This window comes from Hylaeus anthracinus, unplaced genomic scaffold, assembly GCF_026225885.1.
Source record: "Hylaeus anthracinus isolate JK02 unplaced genomic scaffold, UHH_iyHylAnth1.0_haploid 0, whole genome shotgun sequence".
Taxonomy (NCBI): domain Eukaryota; kingdom Metazoa; phylum Arthropoda; class Insecta; order Hymenoptera; family Colletidae; genus Hylaeus; species Hylaeus anthracinus.
The window spans coordinates 19,764,482-19,790,872 of record NW_026533254.1 but is presented as its reverse complement, the minus strand read 5'-3'; the positions used below and the strand labels follow the sequence as shown (position 1 = coordinate 19,790,872).

The 26,391-nt window shown below is 36.1% G+C and overlaps 3 protein-coding genes across 7 annotated transcripts; 1 reads left to right on the top strand and 2 right to left on the bottom strand.

Annotated features, from left to right (window-relative positions):
• Positions 1-1,633: 1,633 nt before the first annotated feature.
• LOC128896301 (ski oncogene) lies at positions 1,634-5,707 on the bottom strand. Its single transcript, XM_054159586.1, has 3 exons — positions 3,797-5,707; positions 3,446-3,678; positions 1,634-3,364 (listed from the first exon to the last, which is right to left on the bottom strand). Exons 1-3 carry the CDS (start codon positions 4,892-4,894, stop codon positions 2,563-2,565), a joined length of 2,133 nt encoding a protein of 710 aa, XP_054015561.1. The 5' UTR covers positions 4,895-5,707; the 3' UTR covers positions 1,634-2,562.
• Positions 5,708-5,903: 196 nt separating this feature from the next.
• On the top strand, positions 5,904-15,955 carry LOC128896304 (apoptosis-inducing factor 3). 5 transcript variants are annotated; one of them, XM_054159591.1, is made up of 10 exons: positions 5,912-6,187; positions 6,829-6,955; positions 11,717-12,691; positions 13,107-13,579; positions 13,792-14,084; positions 14,166-14,502; positions 14,569-14,919; positions 14,991-15,196; positions 15,276-15,492; positions 15,568-15,955. In XM_054159591.1, exons 4-10 carry the CDS (start codon positions 13,390-13,392, stop codon positions 15,825-15,827), a joined length of 1,854 nt encoding a protein of 617 aa, XP_054015566.1. In that variant the 5' UTR covers positions 5,912-6,187; positions 6,829-6,955; positions 11,717-12,691; positions 13,107-13,389; the 3' UTR covers positions 15,828-15,955. The 5 variants fall into 5 exon arrangements, with proteins under 5 accessions (XP_054015567.1, XP_054015566.1, XP_054015565.1 ...); XM_054159592.1 differs by lacking the exon at positions 6,829-6,955 and having other exon boundaries at positions 5,904-6,051; XM_054159590.1 differs by lacking the exon at positions 6,829-6,955.
• LOC128896302 (uncharacterized) lies at positions 6,963-11,718 on the bottom strand. The gene is made up of 7 exons (XM_054159587.1): positions 11,475-11,718; positions 10,965-11,027; positions 10,743-10,880; positions 10,515-10,676; positions 10,113-10,410; positions 9,840-10,003; positions 6,963-9,753 (listed from the first exon to the last, which is right to left on the bottom strand). Exons 1-7 carry the CDS (start codon positions 11,520-11,522, stop codon positions 8,566-8,568), a joined length of 2,061 nt encoding a protein of 686 aa, XP_054015562.1. The 5' UTR covers positions 11,523-11,718; the 3' UTR covers positions 6,963-8,565.
• Positions 15,956-26,391: the final 10,436 nt, after the last annotated feature.

Genomic DNA, 26,391 nt, shown 5'->3' with positions numbered 1-26,391 from the left:
ACTATTTACGACATATTCTATATGTATATCTATAATTAAACTGAGTGCGTATGAAAATCATAAATTATAACATTCTTAATCATAGGTGGGATGCTTATATTATTACAACAATATGGTGTAACGAATATATGTCGTTATGTAGTGATCAAATGTTATATGGAGTATAATGAATTCATATATCCTATGTAATCAATGATATCATACACCTTAAATTTCTTCTCTAACAGATTGCTTTGAAAATTTACTACTCACTTTACTTAAAAAGCGTCTGTTGCAAATAATAAAATTGAAAATGGAAATTTCTTTATGTCTTGTGCTTTGATGCGATACAAGAATTACTGGCACTCTTGTTAATGATAGAAAAATGTATATGATAAGAGATCTTCGAAGCAGTCTCGAAATATATGTATATGTATATTTCAAATACAGAAATGTATAATTACTAATTGATTTTGCTATAATATGTAAATATGTGTAAGATTTATATCATATTTCTAGTATGTACCGAATACAAAAAGCTTTTCAAGCTTATAAAACAATCTTTTCAATATGTTTTTAATTTTTTTAATATTTCATGAATTTTCAATTTTTAATCATAATGCGTCCAAAACAACGTTTCGAAATATAAATTAATAATGGTATATTGAATCTTTTGAATTTACTTTCAAATTTTAAGAAATCCATATTCGAATTATATCAATTTCACATGTTAGATAAAACTAGCAAAACAATGATAAAAATCAATAAATTTAAAAAAAAAGAAAAATGTATGCTGAAGATATATACAAATATAAATATATATTACATACGAATTTATATATATTTATATCTTTATATATATTTTTATATTTACGTTTTCTTACTCTTAGACATTTAATGTGTATCTAGGTATATCTCTAAATCAGTGTTGCTTTTGCATAAATATTAAAAAAATGTATTTTTTCTATTATTGCATGTACACACCATAATAATGAGCAGAAAATAGGGCAAAATATAGTAGAAGGCAGAATTGTGCTTATAATTTTGTTCCATAATACCCTACAAGTACCGATTACTTTATCCTTCATAAAACGTAATTTTTTGATCACGAAAAAATATTTCTAATAAATCACAATAAAAGTTTCACGACCCATAGGGTTGAATATCTTCCAAATTTTTAATATAATTAAAATGATATGTAAATACAATGTCTCAAATAAATATTAATACCAAAAGTATAATAATTCTACGTAACAATTTCCTATAGCAAGTTTACATACTGCAGTATTTTTTGCTAAAAATGACAAATTATTAATAAGATACCTTGAGATAATATACAATATTGCGAGAGAAATACAAAATAAAAGTACACATATCACGAACCCGTGTGTTTTTAATAAAATAACATTCATTCTATTCTTAATTCAACTGTCCACAATACAAACAAATCTACCTTTTAGAAATTGGAATTAGTTAACTGCTATACAGATTTGGGCAAATATTACTTCCGATTAATAAACAAAAATATAAGATTTATTCGTAAACAAGTTACGTTCACGTTTCGTTCGTAAATAATAATCCGTTAATGGATATTTTTAAATCGAAATCCAAGCAGACGAGGACACCTCGTAAATGTTAGTTTACAGATGAATCTAAAATTTGTATTCGTCGTTAAAGAATGTATTTTTCCCAGATCTGCTGCCATAAAATAATGTAGGAATTATTCAACATATAAAAAATTAGTAATTTCGTATATAAATTAAATTTTTATCGTTTCCCTGTAATATCACTTGTACAATAATAATGTTACGATTTTCTGACGTTTAAATAATTAACTTATATTACCTGCGTATAATCACTCGAAATGAGTTTATTAGCAAGAAAAAAAATGTCATTCACATTTGATGCTATAAAGATAATAAAAATAAAAAATAATCAAGGTGTTTAATATTATAATATAGTACGAACTGTTGAAATACACCTAGATTTATGCTTAGAACATTCCTAATGTAACAATATAGCACCTAAAGGTTGTTTGTACTTTAGCAATATTTTGCATGATAATGTTATTAATATAAACATACATCTATGATACTTGAATGTATTTACATTATGCATTCATGACTATAAAAAGTAAATGGAAAGCAATCTAATCTCTTATTTTCTGATCACTGTTCAATTTTTCAATTAAACAACTGACCATAAAAATCTTTGTGGTGTATGCATATTTAATATGCGTAAGAAACTTATTTAATGATCGTTAAATATAACTACTAAATGGCATGATAAATTCTGGTTAACTTATTTTGCTTTTTCGTATATTACAATATTTACATTCGATTTCAATTAAAATCGACACAATGAAGTTTGATTACAATAAAAATGTTAAATTAACTGTTATAACGTTAAAGGCTTCCTATGTATCACATAACCTAAACAGTTTTTTACTCCTTTAGAATTTTACCATTATTATTATAGCTAATACTAAATTTTATGCACGCCTATCTGGCCAAAAGATAAGCATTGCAAAAAATTGCTGAGCAGTTTTATATTAAATAATTTAAAAAACTCTAATCACTGATTTTATTCTTTACTAACTGCCAGAACAACAGATTCAGACTCTTTATTATTCGAAGGTAACGTAGCTTCGACCTCTTCGCTACCTTCCGTACTATCTGCTGCACTCGCATTTGCTGGTTCCTCTTTCTTATCACCACCATTAGATGATTGTGGATGCTGCATTTGCAATTGATTACGCAATCGTGATATTTCACGTGCGTCTGAACGTCGATGACGTCGTAATTGTGTATTTTCCGAAACTATACGCCGTACAAGCTCTAAGACATCTTGTGGTACTTCCAATGCCAATAGTCTTTCTTCTAAATCTATCGCTGTGGTTCCTTCTGAATCGGAGTCACTTTCAAGCAAAGTTCCAGTCTCTGTCGAAGGTGGATCTATGCTTACCGTGGAAGATGTTACCGCAGCACTACTTTCTTCTTCTTCGCCTACTTCATTTTTACTCCTCTGCTGCAATTCTTTCTTATTGCTTCCAGGTGCGTACGATGAGAACGAAGAATAAGTGCCAATACTAGATCCAGAATTAGGAGATGTTTTCTCAAGTTTAACATTATCTAATGGAGCTTCTTTTTTTTCATGAGGACTCGATAAATGATGATTATAACGTTTATGTTCGTGATGATGTCGCCGCTGATGATGAGCAGATGGTGGAAGTACTACAGGCACTGATGGTGCAGGTATAGGTGCTAAGGCTACATTTGGTTGAAAATGTGGTTCAAAATGTTTGCACTCAGAAAGGGGAACCACACATTCTGGATGTTGCAGTACAGGTGGACCTCGGCTAAGGTATGCAGGTACCAATGACGAACTGTTTACAGAAAATTACATATTCATTATAAAACATTATATGTATACATCTCTAAATATGTCTGCTCAATACCATACTTACTTATCTTTATGTTTGCAAGTACTCGTGGTATTCCAAGGTCTAAAAGCTGATGCTCCTCTAGCTGCTAATTCAAAAACGGCCCATTGCATTTGTAGATATGGATCGGTTGCATTGGTTACCTGAGATACAGGATGATACATGCCTAAACCATTTCCATTGTACATTCCTGGGCACTCATCTCTTCCTACATCTTTTCTAATACGTTTAGCCAGTTTCTCAGAGTCCAGCCGCAACTGAAAAAGTGTTTATTCTCTATTATCTGTTTTGCTACTTATCTTTTGGTATACATTCAAAGTTGTATGATTGCAATATTAATTGAAAACTTTTCAAACATAATTAAACATACAATACCTCTGATTTTCGTTTGGAGTTGAGTGTATGATGTTTCTCTTTTAACTCTCTAAATACAGCGAGCGATTTATTATAATGTTCTTGTTCCCGTGAAAGTAACAGATACGATCGCCAGTTTGCAGAATCAAAGCCCCAATGACAGGTACGATTTTCCAGAGATCTATGAGCGTGTCTAACGAATCGTTGAGGTGAGAATTGGCAGCCACATTCGATACACTCTATACACACTGAATCATCGGACTCGAACAAACTCGTGTCAAAAATGCCTTTACATTTCCCAAAACACTCGTGATACACTCTAAATTTGACGAACGATTCTTCGTCGTTATCAATTTTAGGCGAAATTTTCTTTTCAACGCTATCTTGATTTTGACCGATACGAGGAGGTTCGCACGATTCCGTTCGTAATAGCAAAGCACTGACAAGTCTCTCAGCATCCGTTTGAGTGATAAGGCCACAGGAAGGAGCGTTACGTGGCAGAATTCCAGAATGTTTAAGTTCTTCCAGCTGATCTCGTGTGCATCGTGAGCAATAAATTTGTAACTCGTCGCAAACTTGATTAATCTGCTGAAGGGAAAATTCTTGTAAGACTGTATTCAAAATTTGTGGTAAACATAACCTTCTTTCGCCTCCTACAACAAAACAGGATATTCGTTCACCCTCTAAAATTGTCTCGCATCTTTCGGAGCAACTTTGGTCGGGTGCAGTTAAGATAGGTATTTGAAATTCCAATTCTCTCTTTTCGCAAACGTTTTTCGAGCGCTCCAATTGAGGATCCTCGTCCGAATCTTCCAGTGGTTGATCCGTCCTGCGTACTTTGCTCTGAACTATAGGTGTTACCGATGGGTTATTATCTTTTTCAATATCCTTAGAAGAGACCAGCTCCGATATTGAATCAATGACACAATTACTCAATCGATTCGAAGGGGAGTAACAAGGTGCCTGTTCCTGTAGTAGGCTCTTACAGTCCATACCAAGCAGGGCCGAACTCGGTCCCTGTAAGCTTTTCACAGCGGATAGCTGATATGTCTTTAGAACGGTCTTGAGCTGCGGACTGTACGATTGACTGTTTGTATTGCCTGGCAATAGCGTCTCCATTATTCGTAACGTATATACAATGATCCAAGAAGATAACGAAATAATTCGTTGTAGAAAATCTTCGAGACAGCTCGTGACATACCACGCTATTTCGTACGATATAGGCGTACTTACACCTATAATATACAAAACCTACACGTTTTCACTTCGTAGCACTTAATTCGACATGTTACAGATATAATTCGCGCGTACGATTACGGGAGAAAGATATCGTTAGAGAACAACAATGCCAAGTGTTCATCTCATACGATGCACTGTTACATCCCGTCGCTTCTCGTTTGGCACGCGAGACGAGCACAAGCTTAACCCGTTCATGTGTCTTTCTCTAAGTCTGTCCCCCTCGTCGTAATATTATGTTGAACGCAAGGATCCGATTATCTACTATCCACAGTCTATTGTCCATCGCAATCTCGCTTCCATGCACATGATAATTCGAACTTGTCTGAAACGAGCGTATCCACAGATATACTAAAAATAAGCGATGTATCGCCGCTGTAAACGAATCTATAGACGAACGTGTTCCTTCTTGTCAATTCAACGTTCGTTTGCTCGATTTGCTCGCGAATTCGGCCGCGAGAACACCCAAGAAACGCGATTATTCGCAGCTAGGCTCTTCTTTTTCTACCTCTGGCTGATTTCGTTTGCATATTTTTTCATTTATCATGTTATTTTAATACGATAAATTCCATCGGGTAATGCATATCCATTGTTTCGCGGACTTGGTTATCACTATCGTCGTTACTTTCGATATTATCGTTACTACCGTCGCTGCCGTCGCTATCACGATCGCCACTGCGACCGCCATTCGACCGCCACCGCCACCGCTATTTCTACCACCACTGTCGCCGCCGCCGTCACAATCACCGCCAGCGTCGTCGTCGTCGTCGTCGTTGTGGTCGTCGTCGTCGTCGCCACTGTCACTACCGCTCACTGCTGCTCACTACCACCCAACACCACCGACACACGGGACACCAGTGTCGTCGTCGACGTCGTTCGCAATGACGATAACGAAAACAAATAAATAATGCGGTTACACTATTCCGTTACAACAATTATGAGATCGATGATACGTTCGACCGATGAATATTATCATCGTCGTGGCCGTCACCAGCAGTGGCATCGTCGGACAACGGATCGACTTAGTACATCGCAACCAAGTGACGTATCGATCGCGCACGGCCCGAGAAACGAACAACCACGCGTAAAGATACGCATATTTTTCATGGGTATCGCGCGGTGTCGTTTCCAAACAACGTGGACCCGAGTTAATTATTTACGCACGGTCATTCGTCGGTACATATTAACATAAACTGAACACTAGTGCGTGCACTGGCATTTTTTCATGGGCAAGAGACGTTTCGTCGATTGCATGCGTGCTATTCTCCTTCCCTCCCACCGCTCTCTCCATCGGTATCTTTTTTTCCGGTGCAAATACTCCGCCTTGCTATTTTTCGCACATGCACGACGCACACTACGAGCATACGCATATGTAAACACGAGAGGATGCCACAGGACCCTTAAACAGGCCGCGTATCGTGTACTCTGTGAACATACAGAGCGCTGTATTTTTAATTTTATACAGTTTCGTACATGTATGCCTATGCATGGATCCGTCTCGCGCGCTCATGCTGCTCAGATGACAAACAATTACCGTAAATTCAATCCGTTTCAGATCTCTTTCACAAGTATCACGTCGTCGATCGAACTTCAGCTCACTATACCCCTTTTTAACGCCGCCTCGTCTACAGAGACAGTATAACGCTTGGCCTCCTACCGCGCTTCTATGTCTCCTACCTTAGCAGCTTTGCCTCTATCGTATTCTTGTATCTATCAAACTAGTGTATCTCAACACATATTTGTACATATACACACGCACATCTGTAAATGTACCTATACAAACGTATAAAACACATATATACGCGCGCACATTACAGATCTCACGCTATACCGCGCTCTCTTCCGAAAGATGTGGAATGGTTGAGCTGCGTATCTATGGATTGTAACATAGTGTCCGTCTGGTCGGGCGACGACAGCAGTGGTGACGGTGGTGGCGACGGCTGAGTATTTAATCACGTGATCTTCCCGTCAAAATAGCCTACATGCTTAATACCCACATCGATAGAAGCGCATCTATTCCGCGTTCATTGTCAGGGCAATTTTAACACATTACGCACGTTAACTTTCAGTCGCACAGGGCTAACACTTTGTATATTAACACAAATTTGTTCATAAATTATAATTTGCTCGTAATTGTATTTCGTTAATACGAAATATAAAATAATTTAGAACATAAAATAAGAGATGCTGTTTGACAAATTACTCTGCTGGTAATTTAGAATACACGTTAGATAAATTGTTTTGTTAGTAACGTAGAATACTCGTTAGATAAAGCAGATCATTCTCCTGATAAGTTAATTAAATCAGTAAATTAAAGCGAGTACATGTTTGTACTTATTCGTTCTTTATATTCGTTTAATTCATAATTCTTTGGCATCCCTCTAAAGAAAAATACTCTGTTGATAAATCTCGGGAGCAACTTAACAATGAAGCATAAGTTCTAAGATTTGTCAAGAAGAATTAATCATAGGAAAAGGCAGCAACAGATTTTTACATGTGTTTTATATTTTGTTTCTGAAATAATTATAATAAAATATATTGTTAACTAAGACTAATTCTTATAAATTATAACTCCCAATAATAATCTACAACATTAACATAATATTGTATGTAATATGAAAATTAGTATTTACAAAATCATTGTTACTAAAATAATCACGCTTAGTATATATACAATCATATATATTTTTGTACTCAAACATATAATTACAAAAAGCATCTTTATCCAGTTTTCGAGACACCAATTTCATTGAAACTTTAAAATTAACTTTAAAGAATTTGTTCATGAAGTGACTAGTCTGATAAATAAAGTACTCCAGGAAAATAAATGTTTACTAATATGAAATGTTTGTTAAATTAAATTTGTAACATGATAATAAAAGAAATATTTAGAAAATTACACCACTGTAAAAAGAGATTCCAAAAATTGTGTAAAATGTTTTAACATACAGATCACTTTTTATATTACCATTTAAACTATAATATAGTGGCACTAATTAGTAAAAAATGATACTTGTACAAATAGTTTGTTCGTAACAAAGTACTCTTGTAATAGAGTTTGATAAAAGAAGTTTTATAAATTGAATAGGCCTTATTAAAAGTGTATTTTATACATAATATAAAGATTTCTATAATGAGAATATACGATTGGCAACAACAGTATATAGTTAATGAGTTTGGTTTGAAATAAAGTACTTGTAAAGTATGATTCTAAGCATGCAAAATTTCGACATCTTATCATTTTTTTGTATGCAAATTAACTGAAAATTATTAGCGCAACTACTTTCAAGACAAACATAAATTGCATATGCTGTTATAACGTGACTATGAAACAATTCTATTTTTTGATTGATTTATTTCGTGTCATCAATAAAAACGTGTACGAAGTCAGTAGTATTTAGTTTGAATAAAAAAAATAACACTAACCTTGTTTGCAAAATTAAAAATAAATAATGTCCGTCCACAGAATAACGTTTAAATTTGTTAAAAACTTTCATATTAGGTTTATTGTATAATTTATCACATCTTTTTTATATGATTGTAATCTTTATTCCTTATCTTGAAGTCCTTAGAAATAAATTATCTTTCAAGTTTTCTAGTTGTTCTGTACTTACAGGTCTTGTGTTATTGAAATATGTGTCGTTTAATAACATAAAATTTCGCTTGTCATCTAAATTAATCATGCTACAGCTTTTGCCTTTACTATCCGCTGACAAATGTCTTTTCTCAAGCAACGATAGCAACGGTAGTTCTTTAACATTCGATGGCATTTTCGTTAGTTTCTTAAGAGCAGAAAATTTATTAGAATCATCGGTTATCTCTCTATTCGAAGAGTTTTCACTTAATAAACTCACTGCATGTTTTAATTGTACCGATGAACTGGCACCATTAGATAAACAATATGTGGAATTAGAGCTAAATGATTTTTCTACCGGTACTATTTCTTTCTTCGATCGAGAGTATATTTTGCTACGAGTATGCCACCGTGGTGAATGAACGTTTCGCGTGACATTTAGGCCATTGTTATAAGTTTTATTCATTGTATATATTTCATTGTAATACTTCGAATTCATGACTTGTTTATCAAATTCAAGATTATCAGTCTTATTGTCTAAAATATCATCCAAACTTTGATATTTTTCTATAGAATTGATATCACTAGTGAAAGACAAATTAATATCGCTATTGCTTTGAGACCTATAACTAAAGCAAAATTTGGAAATTTTGGTTGGCACATATTTTATCGTACTTTTTACATTATTAGCAGGCGTCAATGGTAAATTCAATTCTCTCGGTTTTTTAGGACTATTGGCTAAAGATTTTGATAAGTTACTTTTATTTAATACTACTGAATCACCAAATTTATCCTTTGTCATATCTGATCCTTCAACGCGTGTCATTAACGACATATTTGCTACTGGATTCTCGGAAGTATGAAAATTCTCCAACAATTTGTGATCCTGATTTAAATCATGCATAGAAAATTGTTTACTTTGCAAAAAATTACATCTTAAGTCTGACGTGAAATTGTTTGATTTAATATCTTCCTCGTCATAAAATTGTAAATTGGATATATTTTCGCTCGTACTGTCATGATTATGCACAGAATTTTCAAGAGATACATTATTCAGACCTTTTATGTTAACTTGCATTTCTAACTCCCATTGAGAAGATGTTGTTTCACTTCCATCAACTGACCTTTTCCCAAGGTGTTCGCTATCTTCTTGTAATTGACATGTATTCTGTAACATCATAAATATTCAATAGTTAAAGTGTTAACTTTAATAATATTATTATCCATATAGAAATTATCAAATATTTTACTAACATTATACTCTTGAATTCTATCGTATTCATTATGTTGATTTTTTGTAATGTCTTTTACCCTACTGCTATTTAATTGATTCAATTCTGTGTCATAATTTGAAGTTTTCTGTGGACTAACTAGTTCCGCACCAACACCTGGTTCTCGAGGTCCGTTGGCTATGAAATCTAAAAGCAGAAAAGTATAATTTATGTAGCATAAATTATTTTTAATTAACAATTAAGAATATAATTATAAACTATTATTCAATTTGCAAATATTGATCGATAATGTTACCGTAATCTCGGCGTTGTTGATGTATTTGATTACTAATTTCTTCTAATCTACGGAGACTCGTTGCGTAATTAGTTTTTGCATCTTGTATTGCTTTTTGTAAACATTCAACCCTCTCTTTTTGCGTTGCTAACATTTGATCACATTGAGCTTTAACTTCGAAATATGGTCGCGCTTTTATTATAGAACGACGATGCTTTTCTTCTAATTCTAATAACTTCTTCTTAGCGTCATGGAATAGCACTGCTCTTCTATAATGTTCTCGGCCGCATTCTGTTTTCTGATTTTCTGCATCCATAACCTGAATGAGAATATATTAAATATATTTATATTAAAAGTATTCAAATTAAGTTTTTTACTTACTTCCTAATAAAAATATCATAACTTATTTTGTTAGTAGCTTACTTTAATGGTTGCATGATTTAACATATCCTGCCATGCCTGATCAAAGTTCCATTCATGCTGATGAGACATAAATCGACTTTCTGCTACAGCTACAGTTTCTTTTGCTGCAGCATGGATTTCACTTGCTCTTTGAAATAATTGAGCTTGTTGTTGACATTGTACCTATACAAAAAATTATATATAATTGTTTTCCAAGGTCTGACAAATTTCTAAAATATTTTTTTTCACCTGAGCTTGACGTGTGACTTCAAGTGCCTCATAATAACATCTTGCTTTATCAACACAACTATTTCCTACTTTATTTAAAATTTCTTTTAATCGTTTTGTAGTCTCAGACAATAATTGTCTGAAAGCGGTGTGAGCTTCCTAAATAATAAATAATTTATATCGTATTAATTTTGTAACACTTTGAAATGTAAAAACATACAATAGTAACTACCGTGAACTTACATCTAATTCAGTTTCAAGTTTGTTAATATCATCTGTTGCATCATTCAAGTTCTCCAACTCTATCTGAAAATAACAGATTCATTATAAAGTTTTTGTAAGGAAACATAAAATGATAAAAGTTTTACATATATATCGATATAATTAAAACTGTCGAATACAAATGAAACAAAAGAATGGTGACATAATGATTGTAGACTTTGTTTATAAAGTTAGATGCATTGTACTTGACAATTCCGAATTTTCGTTCAAAAGGAAAATTTAATTTACGTGTTGAATTACTTTTACATTCTTGATTTGTCAAGTTGTTTATGTATCATCTCTACAATGTGGAAATTTACGGAAGAAAAGAAGTGAAAGCAAAGTGGAACATGGTACCAGGCTGTGTTAGGCATCACAATCGCGTTCAATAAGTATAATTATTTACGTCTATAACCTATTAGATCTACGCATTTCTTACCATGCTGACTTTCAAATATAACAAATATGAAAAGTGTCATTAAAAAATATTACCTGTATGCGTGGATCTAAATATCCATCAGCATTATCCGTAATATCCATTCTATAACTTTTGACATTAATTACTTGAAGTTAACTCATGATCACGAATGTCGATATATTCTGGCGTTATTACGTATATGATGATTAATCGAACGATGAGACATATACCTATACATAGCTTTAAAGACGTAAAATTATTTACTATTGTTTACATTTCGAAAATGCATGACGACAACCGATTATATGTCATACAGATCATACTGCATACTACCGTGACAGTCCAACCATGAACTCGCGATCAACACTACAGTCTACAATGCTCTGCCAGGAGGACCAAGAGGAAGTGGAACTACGTTTTTAGTTGGAGACATAAATCCACGCGGCGCTAGTAGGCTGTGATATTATCTAGATGCACTTTAGAGAAAAAATTAAAGCCATCGGCACAAGTATGAAATCGATTCTAACATCGCCCTAACAGTGTGGTTGATAGCTATGACTAGTTAGTAGTTCTAGTTACAATTATCACTAACTGCTGGAATTGCTGCAACAAGTTGCACTTGACATGGTTTGTCAAACTAAGAAAAAAATAGAAAACAACGATTTTTGTGTCTCGCTGCAAACAAACAAATTTTAATCGTATAATACAACACAATAAATTGTTGAAATAAATTAATGTCTGTTTCATTATTTCTAAACTATCGTAATTTAGATATACATAGAATTGGTGATGGTAAAATCATTGTCTTCCATTCTAACTGAAATTAAATAGCTGTCACCGCACACTATTATATTTCGGGAAATGATTATGTGTATCAGCCTACGTTATATTTGATAAATAATTTATAAAAAAACGTTCAGATTAAAAATATTTTCCGTTACTCAGGTAACGTAAGCGTAATTTTTTACTAAAGTATATTGATAAAAAGGTATGATGGTCGATTGTTCTACGATAAGGTGAAAGTTTATCTAAATGCTTCGCAACAAGTGATCCAAGGTCAATCGTCCCAGTCGAAACAATCTTTATGGATTCGATACAAATACAAGTATCCGTGTATTATAACAAATTAAGATAGACAGTTTACTTCTAAACGCTTACTTAAAGTTAACACTTGTGAGTGAATATCATTCGCGAGTGACATTATATATTATAGAAGAAATGGGTGCCAACAATTGTAAAGGACTTTTTCCAGGAAGTTCTAGGATCACACCTGGCAAATTGCCGAAAACAGGTGCGAACTATATTTAAGGAAAAGACTATACATATTCCGCAATTAAATATACATACGATAATACAAATTTATGGTAAATACGAGATATGAGTAACGTTCATATGTCCTCACAATCATGCATGATATACCGTATATATACAAGTCTAGCAGTCTAGAAAGCTTTATTTCAATAAAATTGAATAAAATTTTAGTATTACATACAGTATTAAAATCAATGTAATAGAATCAATATTTAAACTAGTATATACATATATATTACGTATAGAGACATATAAAGTTGTATCGATCTTTCGTTCGCATACGATGATTGCTTCTTCTAATAGATTCGTATGTTATTTGATGAATGATTAATTGACAACATCACGTGATACGTGAATTATTTTCTGTACAACGTTATCTTTCTCTTCCCTTACAGATGATCTCTGTTTACCGAGCTGATTAAACAAATATGTGAAATTCTGTAGTGAAATGCAAATCTTCGATTAGAATAAAGTTACGCGCGCAGGACTAGACGTACATTCTTCGTGCATACATTTAAATATCCAATACCGAACAATAGTTTTACTACTGATATTTTTCAAGCAATAAATTATTCTTCATGCAAATCTAATGTTAATCTCACGAATTCTTTACATTACGAGTAATTTAGTATTATGAATAATGTTTTATTATAATAGGAAAATACTTTGACAGCACTTATGTGTTTGTATACTGTGAAACGTTTCACGCGTTTAGCGTGTAATACACTTTCTTATGCTCGTTTAAAGATACACAAAGCGAAAATGACAGAATTAAAGTCTGAAAAGAAGATTCATATTTGCAGTGAGTGTAATAAACCAAAAGAAGAAATTAGGTCGTCGCGTAATAGTTCAAAATGTTGCTGTAGTTGTAAGTTAATGATTGTCCAATCGTCCATTCGTAGATCGACGATTATTGTTTACCTTGATATACAATATTTCACATTTTTAAATCCAAGTACTTACCGTCTCTATGTTCGTATGCAAACGAATCGTGATTTTTATACAATTTAAAAATATTCAAATATAAAGAATAGGTATGTATTTCGCTCTATCTGTAATCTGGATGACATATTAATTTAGGTAAACCAGAAAAACATGATTACATCGAAGATGTGGTGTGCAAAGAAACTGATATCAAAGAAAATGAAATGAAACTATTACCGCTTGGAGATGCTGGAACAAAAATTTTGTTAATCAAACAAAAAGGAGAGTTACACGCTATCGGTACAAAATGTACACATTACGGAGCTTTGCTTCATACAGGAGCATTGGGAGATGGAAGAATAAGATGTCCATGGCATGGTGCATGCTTTAACATTAAAACAGGAGACATAGAAGATTATCCAGGCTTAGATTCTTTGCCATGTTATAAAGTATTATAATAAATAATTGCATCGATATGGAACATTATATAAATATTGTATTATTACAGCACATGTAATTTGACTTTATAGGTAAAGGTGGATGATACAGGGCTTGTACGGGTGAAAGCAAACCGTAAAGATTTAGATCTGAACAGACGTGTAAAAAAAATGTCTAAATTGGATACCAACAATAAAACTACTGTTGTAATAGTTGGAGGGGGACCAGCTGCCGCAACATGTGCTGAAAGTTTGCGACAAGAAGGTTTTACTGGAAATATTGTTATGGTTTGTAAGGAAAACACAGTTCCATACGATAGGGTAAAAGTGTCTAAGGTTTTAGACTTTGATATAGAGCAAGCAGCCTTGAGACCGCAATCATTTTACGACGATCACAGTATTCAAGTGAAGCTCGGTTTAGAAGCTACAGGTAATAATGTTCTCTGTAACTTGTTTTCCTGTAGTCGAATTATACTTTACTTACGATTCATTATAGGTCTAAATACGAGCGAGAATGTTGTCACATTGAGTAATAATGAAATCTTAACTTACAATTATTTATTCATCTGTACGGGAAGCAAGCCTAGAATGCCTGACATACCTGGCATTAATCTGTCTAATATCCATGTGCTGAGAAATTATACCGATTCTCATGCTATACATTCCAAATTGTCAGATAAAAAACATATCGTAATACTTGGCTTAGGCTTCATTGGTATGGAAGCAGCTGCTTATTGTGTTAGTAAGTGTGCATCCGTTACCATCGTAGGAAGAGGAACGATACCTCTACAATCGGTTTTTGGAACAGCAATTGGTAATAGAGTTAGAGAAGAATTCGAAGCGAAAGGTACTATTTCATTTCGCGATACGATTTTTGTCTCATTAAATAAAGAAAATAAAAAAAATATTTTATTCAAGGTATCAAATTTATATTTAAAAATAATATTACGCAATTCGTTGCGAAGGAAGACAAGGAAGATACCGTCGGTACAGTTATACTTACCGATGGTACGGTACTTCCTGCTGATATAGCTATTATTGGAATTGGTTCTACATTTTATACAGATTGGATAAAAGATTCTTCAATCGAAATGTTACAAGACGGCAGCGTGATAGTGAATAAGGTATGCCATTTTGAGAAAGGACGATAAACGTTTGAAATATTGATTTTAGAAAATGATAATGTTTCGTGCATAATTTTAGCACTTGAAAACAAATGTAGAAAATGTGTACGCCGGTGGTGACATAGCGTACGCACCATTATTCGATTCCGATAGCACTTCAGCGGCGATAGGTCATTATTCCTTAGCGCATTATCATGGAAAAATAGCAGCATTAAATATATGCGCAAAAAGCACAGAATTAAATAGCGTTCCATATTTCTGGACAACATTATTTGGAAAAAGTTATCGATACACAGGTATATTTATCATTTTTCTGACTTGTAATTAGTATATACGCTAAACAACTTGTATTATAATTCACATGTATTCAGGGTATGGAAAACCAGATAAAATAAGAATTTATGGTTCTTTGGAGAATTTGGAATTCTTTGCATATTATATCAAAGATGGTAAAATTATTGCGATGAGTAGCGTTGGAGCTGATCCTGTCGTGTCGGATTTTGCAAATTTCCTATACGAAGGAAATTCATTAACGGACGAAATGGTTGATAAAAATCCGTTTGGTTGGATGAGAACGAAACCTAAAGACTTGGTCGAACGATTTCAAAATGTATCTATCGTAGATCTATAAATACAAGCTACCACAGGTTAATATTTATGTTTAAAAAAAATAACTGTTAATTCTTGTCGTATATTTTAACATGATGCTGAAATGCACTTCTGTTGACATAGAAATAAAGTTTGAGTTTGAAAATAAAATAGGGAGTTTTACTTAGAAGGATGTTATAGGTGATACGTAGAAAGGTAGAAGAGTTTCTGCAGTGGTATTATTCTTTTGTCGACATGATAAGCTAAAATACAACTATTAAGATATACATTAATCCCATACTTCCTGTACTATTAAATGATTCAATCGATCTGCGATAGTAATCCGTTTATTAAATCTTATATTTCTTTCTTCTTGCCAGCCTTGCCATACTTTGATAAATTTTTCTTGTTTGAATTCTTTCATGTGCTGATTGGATTGTTCAGATGTGAGATAAGGGTGTCTTAGTAATAGCATATTTTGTTCCTGTATTTCGAGATCATTCCTAAGTCGTATTAAATTCTTCAGAGTTGGTGGTCTTTCGAGACGGTTCTTCCTATATGGCATAGTATCGAAGTTAACCTTTAAATAAATGTTAAAAGTATTAGAGAGTCATATTCGTACGTACCCTCGATATCGATACGGTATTTTACGAGGTGAAATAAAATAAAAGAGTGTAGTTGTGAGACGCATTTTTAGTACAACAATGCTATTTTCCTCTTGTACGATTCATTCGTTGCTGTTACAGAAGGTTGTTTTTTACTTTCTTTGGTCCACAGTGTAGACTCTACACTCTAGAGTTGTTTAGAGTAGCCGGAGTAGCTTACATGTGTACAGTGTGTGGGGACGCGCCTTAAGGCTCTACCCCCACTCCTTCGCTTTCCTCTCGGATTGTGAGAGGGGAGTAAGTGCTGCGCGGGCCTTGCCGGGAAGCCCAGAACTGTGTGAACCCATGTGAATCAATGTGAACCGTTGTTGAGAGTAGTAAGAAGGTTAAAGAGTTTTATAATAAAGCACGTTGGCTTTATCCTAAATACGGCTAAGACTATAGGCTTTTGCCTATACCATCCTTTCGCGGCTGACTTATCAGGAGTGGGCCTGAATACAGATTCATCATCTGTGATTATTCCACGAGTGTACACCAGGACTCAGAGGATCGTAGCGCCACGTGGGAAAAATTCAGCCAACTAAAATGCGGTAGTTCGGGCAATCTCGGTGAACCTCGGTTAAGTTCGTCATCCGACGCAGCATCGGTTTCAACCATTTTCCATTTTGAACAGGTACTTACACAGTAGTAGATTACCCTTCAAACAAATCTAATAGAATGTATCTAATTTTTGACGCAAACATGTATTCTAAGTTGTGTTGGAATCGAAAAGGATATTGGATTTTGTTAGCGGTGGACAGGATTATCGTGCAATAAAACAGTATTCTTGTCCGAGGATTGAAAATAAGGTTAGAACGTTACATTTCCATGAAAGAATTGATCTATTTTATAGCATTTCAAATTGAAGACAAAAAGAAAAGGTGATTCTTATAATTATTAACAAACACGTCGTCAAATTACGAAGGAGGTTTACGCATTCGGTTTCCGCGTTAATAAGCGAAACTCTTTGGTTTTAATCAGCACTATTTTTTTTTTTTTTTTTTTTTTTATTTATCGTTTGCCAATCTCTCTTTCTCTCTGTCTCTTCTTGGACTTGGCTATTCAGCTCTTGAAACTTTCGTATCTGCAAATTGCATGATTTTCGTTTGAAAAATGTTGTAAAGGTAAAACTAAACAAGACGTAAACGCGCAAATATATGTGGAGAGGCAAACAGGCGAACAGGCAGATAGACAGACAGAGAGACAGAGAGGCAGGCAAGTAGACAAATTTCCGGATAAATGGTGGTTTGCGCTACTCGATACGTATCGTGTAGCATTCCATCGGCTTTCGCGATCTACGCGCATCATCATACCTCTCTTTCGCTTCCTCTTATTTCAAATATAGAACGAATTTATAATCCATTTTGCTTCGACACCTTTATCAAGCCATAATCACGAAAACGATCTTCGCTGTCGCGGTCGAGTTTGAGTAGTCGCTGTCGCTGTCGCTATCGTATCGCAAAGCACGTTCGTTTCGTTCGCTTTCTTTCGAATGTCGATACGCCTCCCGTTAATTTTCCGATCTTTGAACACTCTGTTTTTTATATACTTTTTTCTTTTTTTTTTTTTTTCTAATCGGGGAAAAGCTGGGTGCCAGACTCGCCACTCTTTCCGCTAAAGGTTATCATAAAAAATAATTAGAAAAATGTACAAAAATTCATAAAAATAGTAATAGTTACATAGTACAAATTACATCTGGGTAATTAGAGTAGTGTGATCGAGAAACGAGCATGAAAAATTACGATTCCCTACTAGTGTCACATTCGTAACACACTTTGTTTTCCGTGTGTTGGCGTACGCGTGTTTACAACTTTTTTTTTTGTCGTCGTCGTCGTCGTCGTCGTCGTCGTCGTCGTCGTCGTCGTCGTCGTCGTCACTTTCCGATGTATTCTTTGTTTTTGTCTTTTTTTTTGTTTTTTTTTTTTTGTTAAATCATCGTCGCGTTCGACCAGAGAGAAAACGTCTCGCGGAATAATTTTATTCGTAACTAGCAATGTTGTTGCACGCGTACTTATGCAAACACATGTACCGGTATACCTACTCCAAATGTTTGTCGTCTGAGTTTCTTTTTTTTTTTTTTGTTCTACTTTTCTCCATTGGTACACAACTTTTTCCCCCGTTCTTCACTTTCACTGGATTCTCTTTGCGATAGGTCACGTTACATACAATACATCTACACGTACATCAGCGTAAAGTGAGTTTTCGGCCCGCTGTCGCCGTCATTTAAACTACCGGTATCGGTACAAAATTACTTAAAAAAAGGTTCCAGTTATTATTAATATAATAATTGCGTCCGTCGATTCCGACGCTGACGGTTCAACGTGGATCTATGGAAATATAGATCGTACATGGTTTCGTCTTTCTCCGTACTTTATTTTCTCTATTACGCGCATGTATCGACGGTTTCGTTACCGGTGAATAACATATTTACCGACTAAGGTACATTACTTTTTGCGCGTAACCCGCAAGCCAAGAAAAAAAAAAAAGAGAGAGAAAAGAAAACGAAGAAGAAAAACAAAATTCACGTTGAATATTTGATATATCGTTTACGATACGATTTATTATATTAACGATAACGGGAATTCTATCTGCGCTTACTAGTCTCAGGAGTTGTTTACGATTTCTACCAAAGAAATGTATAACATTAATGTTAACGACAAGTGATCGATGAAAATGCGAGCACAGCAGAGCGAATAATATTTCCTGCGTGGTACCGCACGTGTATCGGCCTCGTTCGCTAAATTTAAACGATCTTAATTTTATTAATGCCACAATACATAGCCAGGGACCGGACTGATTTTCTGCAACGTGGACGCAATGCGTACGAGCAGTTTCGATCTCGATCCTTATCCTTACCCATATCCGCGGATACCAAGGAACTCGGCAAACAGCGAACCAACCGACGATACCTTCGTATATTCTTTCTTTCGTCTACTCTTTCGATTGTTCGAAATCGACGAGATGAGAATAACAAGGATCGTTTTTCGTTCTACCGGTCCCTTGGTCTCTTTGAGCGTTAGCTCGCACGATGAGATATTTCCTACCTTTTGTAAAAAGATTCCAAACGTTTGTCCCGTGAGGTATGAAAGAACATAGAGAAAGAATCGCGTGTAGTCGAGGAGATTAATCGTTCGTCAAGTAGAGAAATTTCGAGAACTACGATTAAAGAATCGCGCGTCGCGAAGACGAAGCTACCGCTGGTAGTATATCCATGTTCGATCGGTAAGAATATACCGCGAATCAACGGTTGAATTAGCTAGTCGATACTTTGAGCAGCCTAGACGGAACGCGACACGATCATGGACAATTCGACTCTAACACGTAATCGTGCCGATCACGTTTTAGATCTCTTCCATATGCCGGTATTCGAGTGTTCCGAGTTACTGCACGCGTAACGGCTGCTCACAGAAAGGAATAATTCCTAGCTGTGGATTTTGCGTTCCATGTTTCCCTCGTTTATCGTTGTGGCGTAAAAATTCAGCGGAAAAGCGACGCGGAATTTCGCGTGTTTGTAGAGTTACGGTTAAAGTTAGACGCACAACGAAACGCGATTAAACACAGCCACCACGCATTGAGAGCATTTTCGATTGGTTGCTTCTCGAGGCGTGCCACCCTTCCATCGCCTTCTAGTTTTTATCGTTAGACGTTTTTCGTTCGCGACTCCTTTCCGTGAAACGAACTTATTCGATCGACGAACAAACCGGTTGTTCTCTATTTGATAGTTTTCAAATTGGAATTGGAGCTCGTAGGAGTCGAGAGCGACTCAGTCTATTCTCTATCGTAACATTGTAAGAATTTCCGGTCTACGCTCGCTACGCAAACTCACTCGATAGTAACATACAGGTATTCGATATCTCGCCGCGCGATCATCTCGCTTTCGCTTCCTTCTTTCTTGGTTCGTTTCTCGATCTCTCCCGCCAATCACCGACGATTCTGTATCCACTCCGTCGGCGTCGGCGTCGGCGTCGTCCGCACGCAACACGGATTAAATACAAGTGACTGTATAGTATAGTATGTACCTGTAACAATATTTTCTGCGACCAAAAAAATAAACTCTATCGTGTGTGTTATCGGCTAATTAAGCTAGAATGATCGATCGCTTCACAGCTACGATTACGTTTAATCGATTACGAAGGTATGTATCTCGTCGAGGTCGAAGTGAATAGCGAATACGAATACACACATTGCACGATCTCGCGTTCGATGCCGCGGTGTTGCGTTACTACGATATTTTACACGTCTTCGCTTCTCTCGCGTTGTTCGGTTTCTCTGAAAGGCAAACCTTTGCGTCCTTTCTATTCTCTATGTAGTTGAACCGAAGAGAGCCAAACGACAGTTCCCAAAGACTATTCGAAGAAGGGAAAGTTGCGCGAACCCGAAGAATGCCGTCCGATTTCAACCGTTTGCAACGACGTTTTTGTTCATGCGATTTTCATACTCCAATTTCTTCTCCCTTACTTTTTCGCGCTTTCCTAATACGTACGTTGGCTTTCGTCAAGCCGATCACAGCGCAAATTCGAAAGCAATCGCGACGAGGGCGACGCGACGTAGGTGTACGGACGACAGACCAGCAAACAGCGATGCCTGGAATGCTTTATTTAGATACAGAAATGTCGAGTAACGAGTCAAAGGTCAGCAAACAGATATAAATTTCGGCGACGCCGACGTCGCGTCATCCTCGAGTACGCGTTTCGATACAACGAAATTACAGCAGACCTGAACATTCGATTGGTACGGTAAAAATGTTGGAACCGTGCGCAGAAGAAAACGAACCTAGACAAAGTTACACATCGCGTTTCCAATTCTCTCGATTATTTTCTTCCTGTGTTTGTTGTCTCTCACGAATTGTTCACGAATTCGAGCAACGCGACAATCGTCTGAACATCGAAACGACGAAACTTGTCGCACGGATTTCGTTTGTCAGTCGCAGATTAAAATTCCAAAGCTCGCACGTTCTATCCTATTTTTTCCTTTTATTTCTACCCGGGAATATTTGTTTAAAAAATGAAAAACCTTTTAAAAAATTGCAACCGTTTCTTCTAAAATCAAAGGACGCGCAAAGTATAAAAGTTTGATTGTCCCAGCTTTGAAATTCTATTCTCGCATCTCGCATCTCGCATCTCGCATATCTACGCTAAACACATTCGCGGAATCGAAACAAAGTTTCGCGATCCTAAGGTATCCGTCGAATAGTTTTGCACGAAATAGACAAAGAAAAGATTCTAGGAAAGAAAATCGGTATGAACGAATCAGTTGTATTACGATAAATATATCGTGTAAAACGCACTTTTCGTTATTTGGTAACGATGAAAGGCGATCGATCGATTGCAACGAATGCCACCATTTTTTCTCTTCTTTCAAATTGTTTCCGTTTCCATTCCGTAACTCGTTCTTTAGATTTCGATTAACGCTAGGATCAAACGATGATGCGATAAAATGTGTACGGATGTGTGTTTGCGTGTATACAAATGCACGTTGATAGGTAATTTTAATAAGGAAACTATATTAGGTCTGACAAAGCTGTTGGCCCATACTACGTTCACTTTTGCTTCGATCGACGACTGCCCGTTTACATTGAAAATAACAATTTGAACACCATGTATATATCAAAATTAATTTCGTCGTCGTCGATTTTTATCGCAATTTCGCACGGCTAGCAAAAGAGTCGTCTTTGTACTTTTTCTCTGACCCGTTCTCCTTCCAAACATTCTATTAGACCATAATCGCGTCTCGTTTTAATTTCTATGCTCGTTTTTATCATTGGATTTTTACACGTACGCACGGCCACGCACGCTCCTCTCGATATCGAGTCTCGACTATTCCGACAATTTTTCCGTGTACCTTTCTCTGACGCGTCGTAGAAAAAGTGTGTAAAAAATCATCTTCTTGGGATATGGGATTTTCCTGTTTCGTCGTTTCCGCCTTTCCGTTTTCATCCGCGCGCATCAACCATAATTCCCCTTGTTCCGACTTTCCGTCGGCTTTCCATTCCTTTTGCTCCGCGTCTGGAGAAGTCTAGCTAGACGCACGGTAAAAAAATATCTGGACGTATGAAAATCGTCGGTTTCGATCGCGTTTGCGATGCTTCTCTCAGGATTCTTCGTGTCCGTCGGATCGATCGTGTTATCATTGCGACGGATACGTTTGGATTTCGCGTGGTGTGTAGCCGGTACGCGGATCGCTCGGCAAATACTTGGCAAAAGCTCAAAAATATTGTCTGTGAGTGAAATTTTGGGTTTTTTTTCGTTCTGACATGGGAGGCTCTCGTCGAGAATCGGTGGTAGAAAAGTTCTCGCGGTGCATTTTCTTTCGGCGACCGTAGTCTTTCTCTCGATGATCCTCGAGAACTCTTCCGCCTTTGTCCACGCTCGTTGTTAGAAAATACGCTTCGAGTTGGAAATCTCGCGTACTCGATAACGGGAGAAGACGTTTTATCTAGATCTTTCGACGTAAAAAATATCGCATAAATAGTATTGCTTCGACGTACTTTAAACGCTACTCTAACACGATAATGTGGTATTTAAAATTAGTTTACGTATTCTTACACGATAATTTTAATCACGGATAAAGAGAAGGTGTTGCTTTAAAAACGTTATTCGAAATGGTAAAATCGGAGATATACATATGTATACGAACGCGAGAATCGTTCTGTAAACGATACAATTCTCCGTATGAATTCACCTATTTATTTAAACTGCTACAACGATTTAAATATACTTGTCTATGTAGTCGAGTTTCCACCACATAATTTTCATTTATTCGTTACTTGTTACCTTGTAGCGAAAGGGAATGCATCTAATCGAGATGTACCGTTCCGACGATATACATATAAATCTTGTCCACGTCGAAGACTAGCAATATTTTCACCGACTACTTGGCGATAACTTGGATCTCTTCGTTTACACGTGTAATAAAATATAAATCGTACCAGTACAATAATTAATATCTGAAAGGTTCGATAAAAACAGGTTGCTTCAAAATTGTTCTAAATCGGTTGCTCGCGTCGCGCAAAAGAACGCGCCCGTAGCTTTTGTCCGTCATCGCTAACTTTTCATTTCTTTTTTTTGTTTGATCGCTCGATAAACCAAATTCGAGGAACGTTGATCGCGTACTCGCGCGCGCACGCGTGTATGTATGTGTGTGTGTGTGACGAAACTAAATCACGACTGAAAGTTATACGTGTCGCCACACTTGTATATATACATATATCGAGGTATAGCTCGGTCCATCGGCTACGCAGCGTGTTCCAAGTTCCAAGGTAATAAGCGCATCGAGACCGGTCCACGTGTACAAAAAGTTTCTTCTTCTCTTCTAAGCATAGAATAGAACATTACGCGGTAAATGTCTATATAAAGGGACTATTTCGAAAAAAGGACTGGTAAGAGCGAATTAACTAGCAACGCGACCAGCCGCGTTCGCAGACTCGTTTCGTCGATTAAACGTTTCTATCGATATAAATATCGTATTATCGTCGCTACGCTAAACGCTACGCTAAACGAATAATTATCGTAAATCTACGATAATAAACATTTTCTCTCGTTTACGCATAACCGCGTTCGTTTGTATCCCTTGTTACTACTCCTCGATCTCGAGAAAAATCGTAATATCGAGTGATTCGGGGAACCGAACCGAATCAAGTTGCGTAAATAATTGTTGATCGTTAGTTCCATCGAGTGTTGATCTTTATTAAAAATTCTTAATGTAAAGTTACTCGAAAGGTAAACAAGAGGACAATTTTTTCGGTTTTCTCGGTTTTTTCGTTTTATCGTAGAATTCGGCTATCGCGTAAGTGTGGATACCGTTATGAAAAATGTCTACCATTAACGGTAACAGCCAAACGGATGAATCGAGTTAACCATTAAACAGAGCAAAGTGTTGTTGTTCCACTCGAGTGTAGCTACTTACATAAGGTTACGTTAAGCGTAATGTGTGCAATATCCTAAATGTTGCGGCGGCAAATTTCCTCTCTGGAAACGTCGTTACAACTTTGAATCTAACAATAAGCCTTGGACTTGTCGTTAGAATCTAACGATAAACCACGGATGATGCGTCAGTTAGCGTCGCGTTGCCTCGTGACATTGGTTAGACTCGAACTCGATTCGTCTATCTGTCGTATTAAACGATTTACCATTTGTTATTAAATACTGTGTCGAACGGTCACTGGGATGTCGTAAGAATCGCTGGAGATGTAAGAAAAGTAGCGGCGTGTAGGTACTTTTATCCCAAAAACTAATTAGATCCATCGTTGTTGATCGAGTCGAACCGTCGAACCTCGATGTCGCGTCGAAACGCAAGTCGATCGTTCTCCGAAAGCAGCGACGCGATCGAACGTGGACTTGATTCGAGTCAGTTCCGAGCCGCTAATTAAAACGCTTAAAAAAGGACAGACAGACGATGAAATCATTTCTTCGGCGACCAGTGAACGAGCGATCGTTTAGGTTTACACCGACGCCGACTCGGAACTATCCCGAGTCGTTATTCCTTCGCGTACATTTCCTCCTGGGATTATTCGCTGTTCTCTACCACGATTGCTCAACGGATTCGCTGGAACCAGAGGAGAAGGTGTAAAGGATGCCGATGGAAAGCGAAAAATGTGAAGAAATAATCGATCGAATTCGGTCGTTCGGTGACCGGTGGGTGGGGTAGTTTGCATTTAACGGGAAAGACAACGAAAAAGAACGTGTAAACAAAAGAGAAAAACACGAATGAAAGTAAATAAAACGAACGTTGTTATAGCCGAGTACAATATTACAAAATAAGTAAAACTTTCCTAAACTGACGTCCAGCCGAACGAATGCGACCTCGACGTTCACGACGTTTTCGACGTTATTAAAAATCAATCAAAGAGTAAGATCGACGATACGCCTGCGACAACCATGTCGACGGACAATGTTAAATTACAGACGAACATATGTAGAAATAACGTAGAAAAAGGATCTCTCGGATCGTGTAAATATCTAGTCCCTAAATTATCATAGTAGGACATATAAAACGCTTTAACAGCTATCGATTTTGATGAAAGTTCAAGGATCGAAGATACAAACGAAGCGTCTTTTGTGAAACGAAACTGAAAACGTTCTCTCGTTCGTTCGTTCGTTCGTTCGTACGTAACTTCCGTGCAACTTTCATAGATCGAGGATTGACTAGTTAGAATCTTGCTTTCCTTTTGTCTTTTTTCCATCGTTTCAGCCGCTTCTCTTTCGTTAGCGTATACGCTAGGAAAAACCTCTGTCGGTATTCAAGACGCGACCATCGATGATTTATTTACAAGACGCGACGAGCGTTTATTGCGTTTATTCTTGTCGTAGTTAACCGATGCAGCGAAATATGAAAAAGCATACGTTATGAAAAATAGAAATGCAATGTAAAAGGTGCTAGGGTGAGATGGAGGAGGACGTGGGGCGGGGTTGGAGGAATCGCGTCTTGCATAAGACAGACGTTGCGTTCGTTTCTCGTTTCTCGTTTCTCGTTTCACCCAGAGGTGGGCAGGATACTATCATTGGTATAAAAAAATAAAGATGATCGTTCAAACGAGCTCCGCAAAAAGTTGCTTTAATAAAAAATTATATCCTTCGAGTAAGAAAACCTCGCAGTTTGGTAACTTCAAGTTAGGACTTAAGTTGCACTTGTAAGTTTCCTCTAATTGCATTATCGTTTATATTACAAAATCATAGAAATTTGCGTTCACAATTATACGCTAGGACAAAAGTGGATATCTTAAGTAATAGTTATTAGTAACAAGAGGGTTCTACGATAACTTACGAATGTAAACGGCGAAATTTTTACAATAAAAACAAACGTCGACGTATAAATGTACATAAAAAGATAGGTAGAAATCCGAAACGACGTTTAAAAAATCCAGTTCCGTTATCGCTATTACAACTTTCGTTCCACCTATTTCTCCTCCCTTTAGCTTTCTCCGTTTAATTTTCTTTGTCGGTTTCTTCTCGTTTCTATGTTATA

Excerpts from the sequence above, each read along its gene's own strand:
- LOC128896301 (XM_054159586.1), bottom strand. The coding sequence starts at position 4,894 with ATGGAGACGCTATTGCCAGGCAATACAAACAGTCAATCGTACAGTCCG. Across the intron at positions 3,679-3,796 it reads ACTCCAAACGAAAATCAGAG|TTGCGGCTGGACTCTGAGAA; the intron begins GTATTGTATGTT and ends ACACTTTTTCAG. Across the intron at positions 3,365-3,445 it reads ACTTGCAAACATAAAGATAA|TTCGTCATTGGTACCTGCAT; the intron begins GTAAGTATGGTA and ends TTCTGTAAACAG.
- LOC128896302 (XM_054159587.1), bottom strand. The coding sequence starts at position 11,522 with ATGGATATTACGGATAATGCTGATGGATATTTAGATCCACGCATACAG. Across the intron at positions 10,677-10,742 it reads AAGTCACACGTCAAGCTCAG|GTACAATGTCAACAACAAGC; the intron begins GTGAAAAAAAAT and ends TTTTTTGTATAG. Across the intron at positions 10,411-10,514 it reads TAAATCATGCAACCATTAAA|GTTATGGATGCAGAAAATCA; the intron begins GTAAGCTACTAA and ends ATTCTCATTCAG.
- LOC128896304 (XM_054159592.1), top strand. The coding sequence starts at position 13,390 with ATGTGTTTGTATACTGTGAAACGTTTCACGCGTTTAGCGTGTAATACA. Across the intron at positions 15,197-15,275 it reads GCAGCGTGATAGTGAATAAG|CACTTGAAAACAAATGTAGA; the intron begins GTATGCCATTTT and ends GCATAATTTTAG. Across the intron at positions 15,493-15,567 it reads AAAAAGTTATCGATACACAG|GGTATGGAAAACCAGATAAA; the intron begins GTATATTTATCA and ends ACATGTATTCAG.